Source organism: Rosa chinensis, chromosome 5, assembly GCF_002994745.2.
Source record: "Rosa chinensis cultivar Old Blush chromosome 5, RchiOBHm-V2, whole genome shotgun sequence".
NCBI classification, from domain to species: Eukaryota; Viridiplantae; Streptophyta; class Magnoliopsida; order Rosales; family Rosaceae; genus Rosa; species Rosa chinensis.
This window is the reverse complement of record NC_037092.1, coordinates 67490388-67502803: the sequence shown is the minus strand read 5'-3', so window position 1 is coordinate 67502803 and position 12416 is coordinate 67490388. Positions and strand designations below refer to the sequence as shown.

At 38.6% G+C, this 12416-nt stretch overlaps 4 protein-coding genes across 4 annotated transcripts; 3 read left to right on the top strand and 1 right to left on the bottom strand.

Moving 5' to 3' along the window:
- The first annotated feature begins 914 nt into the window (after nucleotides 1–914).
- On the top strand, nucleotides 915–1862 carry LOC112166972 (chitinase 2). Its single transcript, XM_024303910.2, has one exon. It carries the CDS (start codon nucleotides 948–950, stop codon nucleotides 1860–1862), a length of 915 nt encoding a protein of 304 aa, XP_024159678.1. The 5' UTR covers nucleotides 915–947.
- An 849-nt stretch (nucleotides 1863–2711) lies between these two features.
- Nucleotides 2712–5720, top strand: LOC112166308 (laccase-17). Its single transcript, XM_024303113.2, has 6 exons — nucleotides 2712–2881; nucleotides 3004–3155; nucleotides 3342–3586; nucleotides 3811–3939; nucleotides 4189–5166; nucleotides 5359–5720. Exons 1-6 carry the CDS (start codon nucleotides 2771–2773, stop codon nucleotides 5487–5489), a joined length of 1746 nt encoding a protein of 581 aa, XP_024158881.1. The 5' UTR covers nucleotides 2712–2770; the 3' UTR covers nucleotides 5490–5720.
- A 1003-nt stretch (nucleotides 5721–6723) lies between these two features.
- On the top strand, nucleotides 6724–7686 carry LOC112168472 (chitinase 2-like). The gene has a single exon (XM_024305594.2). It carries the CDS (start codon nucleotides 6724–6726, stop codon nucleotides 7684–7686), a length of 963 nt encoding a protein of 320 aa, XP_024161362.1.
- An 899-nt stretch (nucleotides 7687–8585) lies between these two features.
- LOC112168473 (protein PXR1) lies at nucleotides 8586–9749 on the bottom strand. Its single transcript, XM_024305595.2, has one exon. It carries the CDS (start codon nucleotides 9639–9641, stop codon nucleotides 8865–8867), a length of 777 nt encoding a protein of 258 aa, XP_024161363.1. The 5' UTR covers nucleotides 9642–9749; the 3' UTR covers nucleotides 8586–8864.
- Nucleotides 9750–12416: the final 2667 nt, after the last annotated feature.

Here is a 12416-nt window from a genome sequence, read left to right as displayed (position 1 = left end):
ATTTAAGAGGCCTCAACAAAAATGATTGGCTTATCTGTGCATCCGTCCAAATTTTCTAGTCCAACAAAAGTACAAAACTACCTAGAGCACAAAGATAAAGCATCTCTGTGCGATTCTTCTTAATTTCCAAGGGAACTTAATTATAAAAGAATGAATAACAAAACTATCTTTTGCATCAGAGGACAGCATCAAGGTTCCAGTTTTAATTACTATAGGGGAAAATGTAACAGTGTTGGATCATAAAAAGACATTCGAGGCAAAAGTTCGAGCTTCTCCTTCCCCTTTTGCTTCTTCCTTCATTGTTTTTAGATAAAAAGAGTGAAGAAGATTATTTTATGCATACCTACTGATACAACCAAATAGAGAATCAAGAATAAGTCGTTCTACTAGAGAGCTGAGCAAGTGCTTCCGATCAGTGGAGCCCTCAAATAATTGATCAGTAGTAGACATGCATATTCGAGTCAAATAGATAGTACTTCAATGCAATATACCTAATCAATTTCTGAATAACGAATATGTACTGTAAATAATTATAAACATCCAAAGACTACGTACGGCTCGAATGCGACATTCAATGAATATATTCCCTCAATAAAACAATCTAAAGCCTCTTGAATAAGGAAAAAAAAATGATACCAGTTGCATTTCCTAAGTATACAAAAATAATGGATTATGCATCTAGTGGTTGGTGCCATCTGTGAAGAAAATAGATTCCTCTTGGTCACATGCCGGACGGGGAATCATATGAATCTGGTTTGCAAATGTACAACATGATGCTTCAAAAAGCAAGGGACACCAGCTCCAAAACAAAAGCCTAGCTTGTAAATAATAATCAATAATATTCCAACCCTTCCTTATTTGTATAAAGCCTCCCTCAAGTTTGCAAAGCTAGCTGCATCTCAGAAGTACAGACAGAAATCCAATAGTAAGTTCTACTTTGAATAGCCATGAACTCAACTAGGCTGCAATTGTTTCTTTTCCTCCAAATGACATTGTTCTTCACAACAATGTCAATAGCCGAAGCAGCCCCAGCAAACTCGAAGCTCTTCAGGGAATACATAGGAGCCGAGGGCGTCGGTGTCACATTCTCTGATGTACCAATTGATTCCCGAGTCGAGTTTCACTTCATCCTTTCCTTTGCTATTGACTACACAACATCTTCCCGTCCTAAACCCACCAATGGCAACTTCAATGTGTTCTGGGACACAGAGAATCTCAGCCCTTCTCATGTTTCCGCCATTAAGGCCAGTCATCGAAATGTTAAAGTAGCTCTGAGTCTTGGAGGAGATACCGTAGCTGGTAAACCTGCTAACTTCACTCCTACATCAATCAATTCTTGGGTCAGAAATGCTATCGCTTCGATAGTTCAGATAACGAAAGAATACAAGTTGGATGGAATCGATATAGACTATGAACACTTCAACACGGATCCCAACACGTTTGCTGAATGCATTGGGCGACTATTCTTCTACCTTAAACAAAATAAGGTTGTGTCCTTCACATCAATAGCACCATATGACGATGATTCTGTGCAACCATATTACTTGGCATTGTGGAGGAAGTATGGGAATCTCATTGACTATGTTAACTTTCAGTTCTATGCCTATGAGAAGGGCACATCTATTACTCAGTTCATGAAATATTTTGGGACTCAGAGCTCAAATTACAAAGGTGGCAAGGTTCTAGTGAGCTTTGGAACGGACAACAGTGGGGGTTTGTCTCCTGAAAATGGGTTCTTTGAGGCTTGTGCTAGGCTTAAAAATCAGGGCAAGCTTCATGGCATTTTTATTTGGTCTGCAGACGACTCCAAGAAGGCTCACTTTCGTTATGAGAAGCAATCACAAAGCCTTCTTGCTACCTAAATGTTTTTATTTTATTTTGGTTTCGTATGTATTTGTTATTTTATTCCAAATTTGAAATTCTGATTTCCAACTCGATCGGCTCAACTTTTTAGCAAATATGACCTACGTGTAGAGATTTAAAACTTGAACAGTTAGATTAATTGCAGGCCTTAGATTGAAAAATATAATAAGTCTCACATGTAATCTCTTAAAATGTGCACACAAAAACCAAAATTCTATTAATGGAATAGCCTTATATACAATCTCTTCGAACGTTCTCTCTAGAACGTACTGAAATTTGACCCTTTTTTTTTTTTTTTTAGAATAAGGGATTAGGCGATATTAGCTCATCGGAGGCAGACGATGTAGGGAACGTACTGAAATTTAATGAGGTTTCAAAGCTATGGCTTGTTGCACCAACACTGCTGACAGGGACAAGCCCTGGTCCCGATAAAATGCTTCACATAATTCCTTCTCTATGAGCTTGACACCATGCAGATAGTTGTTGGCATGTTGCTAATAAAGCCTGGAAATATGCAAGTCAAAATCATCATCTCCATTAGAGTTCGGTACATGGAGACGTGGAAATACTTGGCAGAGGTTGGACTTGAAAGGAAAGGCCGGGAGGTCATCAGAAATTGATTGTCTTCGACACCACTCTAGAGTTGTTCAAACAAGTGCATCTTGATTAATAAAATAGCTCATTGAATTGCTCTATCTTCTAGCTTCTACAGTATGTTTTTCCTCTATTAGCTACTTCAAACTTCTATGACTACCTAATCGACCAAACTTGCTCTTTCCTCACCCCTAGCCTTAGCCTATATAAACACGTACAACCCAAAATCCTTTTCAACACACACTTGCACTGGAGCAGCATCATAGCTCATATCTCTCACTTTTCTGCAAGAAGAACAAAGGGAGAGAGTAAAATGGGTGTCGCTCTTTTTTCGTTTAATAGGCTCTTTGTTCTCTCTTTCATCACATTGGGTCTCATTCCTCAGCTAGCTCCTGCAAGCATAACAAGGCACTACAAATTTGATGTATGTGCATTGCATATCTCTGATATTTCTACATGTATATGTATTCTATCACATATGTATCTCTTCCGTATGCACTTCTCATTCACTATTGTATTCTTTTAACATTTTGAATGACTTCATAGGTACAACTGCAAAATGTGACAAGGCTGTGCCATACGAAAAGCATTGTAACCATAAACGGTCAATTTCCTGGGCCTCGAATTGTTGCTAGGGAGGGTGATCGCCTCCTCATTAAAGTTGTTAACCATGTCCGAAGCAACATTTCCATCCATTGGTAATGAATGATCACCTATACTAATAAGAAAACTCTTGCGTCAACTTTCTTAACCGCCCTCCATCCCACATATGAGATTCATACATAGTATTCACGTGTAAATTATAAAATCACACATGCATCTAAAATCTAACATATAAATTATAAACTCAGTTAACTAATCCCTTCAATATAATCAATCGCCAGGCATGGAATTCGACAGCTTCGAACTGGGTGGGCTGATGGTCCAGCATACATTACCCAATGCCCAATACAAACCGGCAACAGCTATGTGTACAACTTCACCATTGTAGGCCAGAGGGGCACTCTTTGGTGGCATGCTCACATTTCATGGCTACGATCAACCATCTATGGCCCCCTTATCATTCTTCCGGAGCGTGGTGTTCCTTATCCATTCACCAAACCCTATAAGGAAGTTCCCATCATCTTTGGTAAGTAATTAACTACACACATGAGAAATGAGCGAGTGCTTACCTGCAAAGAATCATTAGGGGTTTGAGTTCCTGGTATTAAGAATGAGTCAATGACTTCATACATGTAACGAGCCCAGCAATGTTTTTAACTTTTTATGTCATATATCCATCTTTTTTTTTTTTTTTTGACTGTCTTATATATAGCTAATTAATAAAACTTGTTACAATGCTTAAAACTACAGGAGAATGGTGGAATGCAGATCCTGAAGCAGTCATAAACCAGACCTTGCAAACTGGGGGAGGACCAAATGTTTCTGATGCTTACACCATCAATGGACTCCCAGGGCCATTGTATAACTGCTCTGCTAAAGGTATAAATGTTTCATAAAACGTGTTTATAAGCTATATGAAAAATGCTAGACTCCTAAATTTCTATACCAAAATTGTTTATCAGATGATGTATTTTATTGAAACTAAATGAGCTGTAAAGTGGACATGTAAAAATAAAACATTGTTATCACATCATTTGATCAACAAAACTTGGTAAAAAAAAATTAGTAAATGTATTTATTCCGAATAAGATATATTTGATAATTTTGGCTATATGGGTATTTATGCAGATACTTTCAAGCTAAAGGTTCAAGCTGGGAAGACATACCTTCTGCGCCTAATCAATGCAGCGCTGAACGACGAGCTCTTCTTCAGCATTGCAAACCACACCCTCAAAGTGGTGGAAACTGATGCAGTTTACGTCAAACCCTTCGAGACCAACACCATTCTCATTGCCCCGGGACAAACCACAAATGTTCTTCTCAAAACAAAACCTAACTACCCAAACGCCACATTTTTCATGACTGCAAGGCCATACGTGACTGGTCTAGGCACCTTTGATAACTCCACTCTTGCTGGCATTTTAGAATACGAAACGACTACACTTCATTCAACCCTCCCAATGAACAAACTTCCACTCCACAAACCAATTCTCCCAGTTCTAAATGACACAACATTTGCAACAAAATTCTCCAATAATCTCCGTAGCTTGAACACTCCCCAGTTCCCTGCTAATGTTCCACAGAAAGTTGACAAGCATTTGTTCTTCACCATAGGGCTTGGAACCAACCCATGTAGCCAACAGAATCACAACAACCAGACTTGCCGAGGACCCAATGGAACCATGTTTGCTGCTTCAATCAACAACATTTCTTTCACTATGCCAAACACTGCCCTACTCCAATCACACTTCTTTGGCCAATCCAATGGGGTTTATTCCCTTAATTTTCCAATCAGTCCTTTAATTCCATTTAATTACACTGGAGCCCAGCTGAACAATACTAATGTGGGCAATGGTACTAAGCTAATGGTGCTTCCCTTTAACACTAGTGTGGAGTTGGTGTTGCAGGACACTAGTATTCTCGGTGCTGAAAGTCATCCCCTTCATCTTCATGGCTTTAATTTCTTTGTTGTTGGTCAAGGTTTTGGCAACTTCGACCAAAATAAGGACCCTAGGAAGTTCAATCTGATTGACCCTGTTGAGAGAAACACCGTGGGTGTGCCCTCCGGCGGGTGGGTTGCTATTCGGTTTCTAGCAGATAACCCGGGTGAGACAACCAAACAATCTATTATTGTGTTACATTTTTTACCCTCGATCTAAATAATCGATTAACTATGCTCTTGTTTTAGTGCATGGATTGACATAAATGGTCGGATAACATAATGTCTTATATCCATGAAAGGTCTAACATTAATTCTGTATGAACTGTTGCTAATTAATTTAATCTCCATTGAATCAGGTGTATGGTTCATGCATTGCCACCTTGAGATCCATACTAGCTGGGGCCTGAAGATGGCTTGGGTAGTCTTAGATGGAAAGCTTTCCAATCAAAAGTTGCTTCCTCCGCCACTGGATCTGCCCAAATGTTGATAGATGTTTAACTACTGGCTTCTATATTTTACCTCCGAGTCTGAACACAACCTTTCCCCCAAGAATTTTGTAACCCATTGGTTTTATTCTTTGGCATAATTGATGTTTCAATTTTCTATCATGTTGACTACGCAAACCAAGATCCATTTTTAAATTCTTGTTGTAAGAGGCCTCACAACAATAATGTGACAATCAGATTATTGCCGTTCTTTTCACTTCTTGCCAAGAAAGTAATTTCTTTATCGTTAATGGTTCGACTAGCAGCTGTACAAAGTCCAAATTTTCTAGTCCAACAAGGAAACCATTCAGTGATGTTAAATTAAATATCTCTCTGCTTTCTGCCATTGCCGCACATGAGGTCTCCTAAACAGTAAACCCTGTCAACATCGATTCTTGTTTTTCCTCCGAACTTAGAAAAGTATAAAACAAGGAATGACAAAACTATCAATAAAATGTTTTGCATCAAAGGACGGCATCAAAGGTGTACATTAGTGCATACAAAAGAGTACTTTAGAGATCATACAGCAACGATCGTGGTTCCAATTGGTAAAGTGAATTTAATCTACCAATAGAAACGAGGCCAAAAACTACAACCTTTTCCTTGTCCGTCTCCTTCTCCTTCTCTCTCACTTCTGTCTTGTCCAAAAAAGAAACGCATGTATTAATGACTCTTTTTTATGACAGCATGTGTTAATGACTTGATGTGTGCTATTGTTACCAAAACAAAATCACGTTATAAGTTGTTCTACCAGATAGATGAACAGATGCTTCCAGTCAAAATTGATCAGTAGTTCAATGGAATTTGCATAATCAACATGAGCCATAGAGGCCTGTAACGAATATGTACCTTACATAATTATAAAACACCGAAGACTAACGAAAGTTTCTAATGAGTCATTCCATATAGGTCGTTAATAAAACAATCTACAGACAAAATTTACAAAAGTTAAATATCAAAGTATACAAAACATGAGGGATTATGCATCTAGTAGTTGGTGCCATCTGCCCCAGAAATCATATTACCCTGGTCACATACTGGAAGGGGAATCAAATGCATCTGGTTTGCAAATGAACAGCATGATGCTTCAAATAAGAAGAGACACCGGCTCCAAAACAAATATCTTGTACATAACAAAGATTCCAGCCGTACCTCACTTGTATAAAGCCTCCCCCACAAGTTTGTACAGCTGCATCCCAGAAGTACAGAAATCCAATATTCCTACTTTTGATATCCATGAACTCAACCAGGCTGCAACTGGTTCTCTTCCTTCAAATGACATTGTTCTTCACAATACTGTCATCAGCCCAAGCAGCCCCAACAAACTCGAAGCTCTTCAGGGAATACATAGGAGCCGAGGACACTGGTGTCACATTCTCAGATGTACCAATAGATTCCGGAGTCGAGTTTCACTTCATCCTCTCCTTTGCTATTGACTACACAGCATCTTCCCATCCAAACCCCGCCAATGGCACCTTTAACTTCACAACATCTTCCCATCCAAAACCCACCAATGGCAACTTTAATGTGTTCTGGGACACAAAGAATCTCAGCCCTTCTCATGTTTCTGCTATTAAGGCCAATCATCCAAATGCTAAAGTTGCTCTGAGTCTTGGAGGAGATACCGTAACCGGTAAACAGTATGCATACTTCAGTCCTACATCAATCAATTCTTGGGTCAGAAATGCTGTCACTTCAATAGTTCAGATAACTGAAAAATATAAGTTGGATGGAATTGATATTGACTATGAACACTTCGAGACAGATCCCAATACATTTGCTGAATGCATTGGGCAACTATTATTCCACCTTAAACATAATAATGTAGTATCCTTCACATCAATTGCACCGTATGACAATGATTCTGTGCAACCATATTACTTGGCATTGTGGAAGAAGTATGGGCACCTCATTGACTATGTTAACTTTCAGTTTTATGCCTACAATAAGGGCACAACAATAACTCAGTTTATGAAACATTTTGAGACCCAGAGCTCAAATTACAAAGGTGGCAAGATTGTGGTGAGCATTGGAACAGATAAAAGTGGGGGTTTGTCTCCTGAAAATGGGTTCTTTAAGGCTTGTGCTAGGCTTAGAAGTCAGGGCAAACTTCATGGCATTTTTATTTGGTCCGCAGATGACTCCAAGAAGGCTGATTTTCACTATGAAAAGCAATCACAAAGCTTTCTTGTTAGCTAAAATATATTATTTTTCATTTTTGTTGCTATTGTAATACTTTATTGAAAACAATATTCTAATTGGATTGTTGTTGCTCTGTTGTTTACATAGGCATATATTCTAAGCAAAGCAGGTATGATGCAGAAAACAGTTGGCAGTTAACACTGTTAATAGATTTATTTATAAACTGTCTGGCACATATGAGGAATTTCACAAGGTTGCAAATGTGCACCTCAGCGAGCCTTTGAGGGAGGCCAGTCAGTATCAGACCATACAAAGGATTTCTCCCATCAGCTCAGGTTACAGAATAATGGTGGTTAAAAACCTCAGACCCTTTATACCGGTAAACCTTTCACCTTAAACAAAGCAGGAATATTCGAACCAAACGAAATATTCAAAAACTAACACCGTAGACTAACCAGACAAACACCGTAGACTTCCAGCCAAACAAAGTTGGAGCGAATTTGGTTAAATAAATGAAAATCAAAGCGTTAACGATGAAGTATCATACCTTGTAGAGCTCTGAAGCACATAAGCGGGTGCCATTGCCTTTAGGTGAACACTAACTCTTCAAACTTCAAAGAGTATCAGCCTTTGGAAACACTGACACGTATTGAACCATCTGCATCTCTACAACTTTATTTTATTGTAATGCCACTAACCCATGCAGTAAAAAGCACCCACTAATATGTCATAGTAGATATGCACAATACAGGGCCTCCACCCATTCAATCTTGGATTATATATCCAAACATTAGCAAAGGACAACAGAACATAAATTGAAAAGAATAACAAATATAAGGAACTGGGTTAAGGAAGCACTATAACTCGTAATTTGTAGAAATGTGAGCCAGACACAGTTCTTTTCATTGATTAAAATCATCCTCCCATGCTTCCATGTCCCTTTTTTCTTCGTAGCCCAGTATTTCATTGCCACATCCATAACTTTGCAATTGATACATTTGGCAGAAATTGCAAAAACACTAAATAACAGTTACATTAGGAATCAAAACTTGGGCAGAATTTCCATTGCAATCAATAATATAACAAAGAAACACATCCCCTTTGTATCACATAGGGATGAGCATCTATCCTACATAGAATTACCCTGAACCTGCCGAGCCAAAGATGGCCTTTGAAATCTTCATCAAATTCCGCAAAACTGAAACACAACAAAACTAACACAACTGTTTATCTTCTCAACTTTTTCTCCTCTTCTTTCTCTTCTCCTGTTGTTCCTCCAAGGCATCAATCTCACCATTCTCTAACACCTCACTCTTCCTCTTCTTCTTCTTCTTCTTCTTCTTCTCTTGCCTCTTTACCTCTTCACTCCCCATTTCACTTTCCCCATCTTCCTCCTTCTGGGGTGGAGTTTTTTCATCAACATTGTCCCTCTTCTTTTTCTTCTTCTTCTTATTCTGTGACTCATCTTGCTCGAAATCTCGAAAACCAATCTCCCTCTTTACCTCTCCGTTTCCCATTTCACTCTCACCATCTTCCTCCCTCTTCTTTTTCTTCTTCTTCTTATCATCAATCTCTACCCCTACCCTCTCTGCAATCTCACCTCCATCTTCCATCAAAATACGATTCCCACCCTTACTCTGTTCTTCAACCTCAACTTTCCGATTGACGTCATCACTCTCCCGCTGACGGTGGCTTTTGGGCTTGGCACTCACGTCCCGGCTCGCCACGAAGCTCTGCCCAACGGTGGTCTCTACGTCGTCGTTTCGAGTCTCCGACCCGGGGTGTCTTCCCTTTCGATCGGACCTTGGATCCTTGAGCTTGCGATAGAGCTGCTCCAGCTCCTCGAATGAGGCCAAGGCGCGTCGGACGAACCAGCAGGTCTCGTGGGACGCGCCGACCGACGCGCCGCCCCCGCCGCCGCAGACGGACCTGTTGAAGTCGGAGAGGAAGGAGGTGGCGTCGGAGAGAGAGATTGGGTCGGAGGAGAGTACCCGGCTTTGGACTGTCTTCATGGTTTGGTTTCGAATGGGGTTTTAGAGAGAAAAAGGGTTTAGGGCGATTTTAGGAGAAAAGGTGGAGGAGGCGGAGTTCCAAGTAATTGAGTTGTGCGGAGCGTGAGATTTATTTTATGGGGTTTTAGAGAGAAAAATAACCCAAGGTCTAAAACCCTAACGGGTTCTCTAAATGCTTGTCAAATTTTAATTTACCACTTTTTTATTTTTTGGTTTCTGCGGCTACTATAATGCAATATTTGTTTTTTTTTTTTTTTTTTTTGTATAAGTCCTGAAAATTCGTTGCAATGAGCATAAATGTTTAATGTTCAAAAAATTGCTAGGCTGTAAGTAGGCGTTGGGATAGGGCATAAATGTCATCCACCATTTATTTTAATTTTATTATACAACATATAATAAATAAGTGTAACTAAAATAAAAAACTATACCTAGTAGTATGATTGATTTTATTTTTTTTAAAATGAACTTTTCATTAGCAATTGAAATTGCTTAAGAGGGCATCCCAATAGGAAGCATACAAAGGCTAGAAACGCCTAGGGCTTAGAGCTAAGATAGAACAAAATAGAAAATATACTACATTAGCCCGTTGTTCTTGTACAATAAAACTCTGTTCTGAAACTTTTCTAGAAAAACTAGCAAATTCTGAAGGTAAATCATTATCACCCTCAAGATAATTAGAGGGTGATATATATATATATATATAGAGAGAGAGAGGTTTAGATGTTAAGAAGATCATCTCTCAACACTGAATCAAAATTGCAATTCTCTCTGTTTGCTCTCCAGTTTTTGATATCCTCTTCCCAAGTTAAGAAGTTGTGCTCCTCCTCTTCCATAGCAGTCATCCTTAAACAGTGGAAATCATCTTAAAGCTCCTCTCAAAGACTTCAAAAGTGTAACCATGACCTCCCTCTTTACATCTACGATTTTCTTCTTTGGTAATTTAGAACATGTTTTTGTTTTGTTATTTTGGATTTCGAAACTTTGTGAGATTAGAGTTTTGTAGTTAAAGAATAATATATTTTCAAATCCTATTCATGTTGTGACATTTTGATTTATAATTCATAGTTTACAATTTCACAATAATCAATCATTAGAGATCTAGTTATATGAAAAGAAGGTGAGACACATCGAGACAAAAGCAGAACGGTCAATATCTCATTTTCATTTACAGAAGTCCAAATATTTCAACCAATTATATTCGTTTTAAAAAAAGTAAGAATGGTCAATTGACCCTTTTGGCCCTATAGTAGCTATGCCCATGCTTTAAGAGCAAGTTCAGCGTTATGCAACTTCTCCCATCTCTAGCTAGAATAGGTCAACACATCAGCAATTTGGGTCATTTTCTTCTTCCACTGACAAAAAAGAAACTGTCTTCTTCTTGACCCAGCAACTGACCCAAAGAAGCCGTCTGCCACGTACGCTGGCCGAAACCCACATTTGGGCGACGTCAGCCATAACGTAGAGAAGAAGACGCGACCTGCCTTTGGACTGTCTTCATGGTTTCGATTGAGGGTTTAAGCCAATTTAGGAGAAAAGGTGGAGGAGGCGGAGTTCCAAGTAATTGATTTGTGTCGACCGTCAGATTTGTTTTAAGGGGTTTTAGAGAGAAAAATATCAAGGCCTAAAACCCTGGTTCCCTAAATGCTTTTCAAATTTTAATTTACCACTTCTTTTTTTTGTTATGCGTCTTCTATAATGCAATATTTGTTTTTTGAATTTGTTTTTTTTTTTTTTTTTTGGTATAAGTCCTGAAAAATTCGTTGCAATGAGCATAAATGTATAATGTTCGAGAACCCTAAATCGTATTGTGGAGCCGAAACTATCTCCTCTCATGGCTTTCCGTTCTAGAGCTCTAATTCAATCATCAAAACAATGCGCCTCTCAAAACCGCGGCCTTGCATTTTGGAACAGGAAGAAAAAGGAAACATAATTGAATGAAGAGCATATGAAAGAGCTGAATAAATTCAAGATAACCTATGAATATGATGATGATGAGCCAGAGTCCTCCTACCAAATCATCTATCATCGAGATGATTTGGAGAAGTTACAAAAATTGGGGGATGAGAAGAAGGAGGAGTAGAAACAAGGAGAAAGAAAGGGGCAGAAGGAAGGAGAAAGAAATGATAACAAGGAGGAGCAAGGACAAGAAGGAAAAACCATGAACAAGGAGGAGGAAGGCTCTCCAAAACCACTTCCATAGAATTGCTATCTGTTTTGATTCATAGTTGCAGCACCCTCTTGGTATTTGGTTAGGTCATAGTTGTGAGAGGCACTTTCTTTGGAATGATGGGCAGGTTATCTCTATAAACATTGCATGCTTTTTGTTTGAAATGAAACGGAAGCGAGGAACTTTCATGGGAAAAAAAAAATTAAAAAATAAATGTATAGTGTTCAAAAAATTGCTAGGCTGTAAGTAGGCGTTGGGATAGGGCATAAATGTCATCCGCCATTTATTTTAATTTTATTATACAACATATAAATAAGTGCAACTAAAATAAAAAATTATACTTAATAGTATGATTGATTTTTTTTTTTTAACGAAAAGTTCATTGGATTACCGATTGAAATTGTTTAAGAGAGCATCCTAATGGGGAGAAAACTAGAAAGGCCTAGGGCTTAGAGCTAAGATAGAACAAAATATGGTAGCCAGTTGTTCTTGTACAATAAAACTCTGCTCTTAAATTTTTCTAGAAAAACTAGCAAATTCTGAAGGTAAATCATTATCATCCTCAAGATAATTAGAAGGGACTACAACATCAAGGTTGACGTTCTCTA

Bases quoted from the DNA above. Each gene is read 5' to 3' on its own strand.
- LOC112166308 (XM_024303113.2), top strand. From the start codon at position 2,771: ATGGGTGTCGCTCTTTTTTCGTTTAATAGGCTCTTTGTTCTCTCTTTC. The intron at 2,882-3,003 runs GTATGTGCATTG...ATGACTTCATAG, and splicing joins CAAGGCACTACAAATTTGAT to GTACAACTGCAAAATGTGAC. The intron at 5,167-5,358 runs GTGAGACAACCA...CCATTGAATCAG, and splicing joins GTTTCTAGCAGATAACCCGG to GTGTATGGTTCATGCATTGC.
- LOC112168472 (XM_024305594.2), top strand. From the start codon at position 6,724: ATGAACTCAACCAGGCTGCAACTGGTTCTCTTCCTTCAAATGACATTG.
- LOC112168473 (XM_024305595.2), bottom strand. From the start codon at position 9,641: ATGAAGACAGTCCAAAGCCGGGTACTCTCCTCCGACCCAATCTCTCTC.
- LOC112166972 (XM_024303910.2), top strand. From the start codon at position 948: ATGAACTCAACTAGGCTGCAATTGTTTCTTTTCCTCCAAATGACATTG.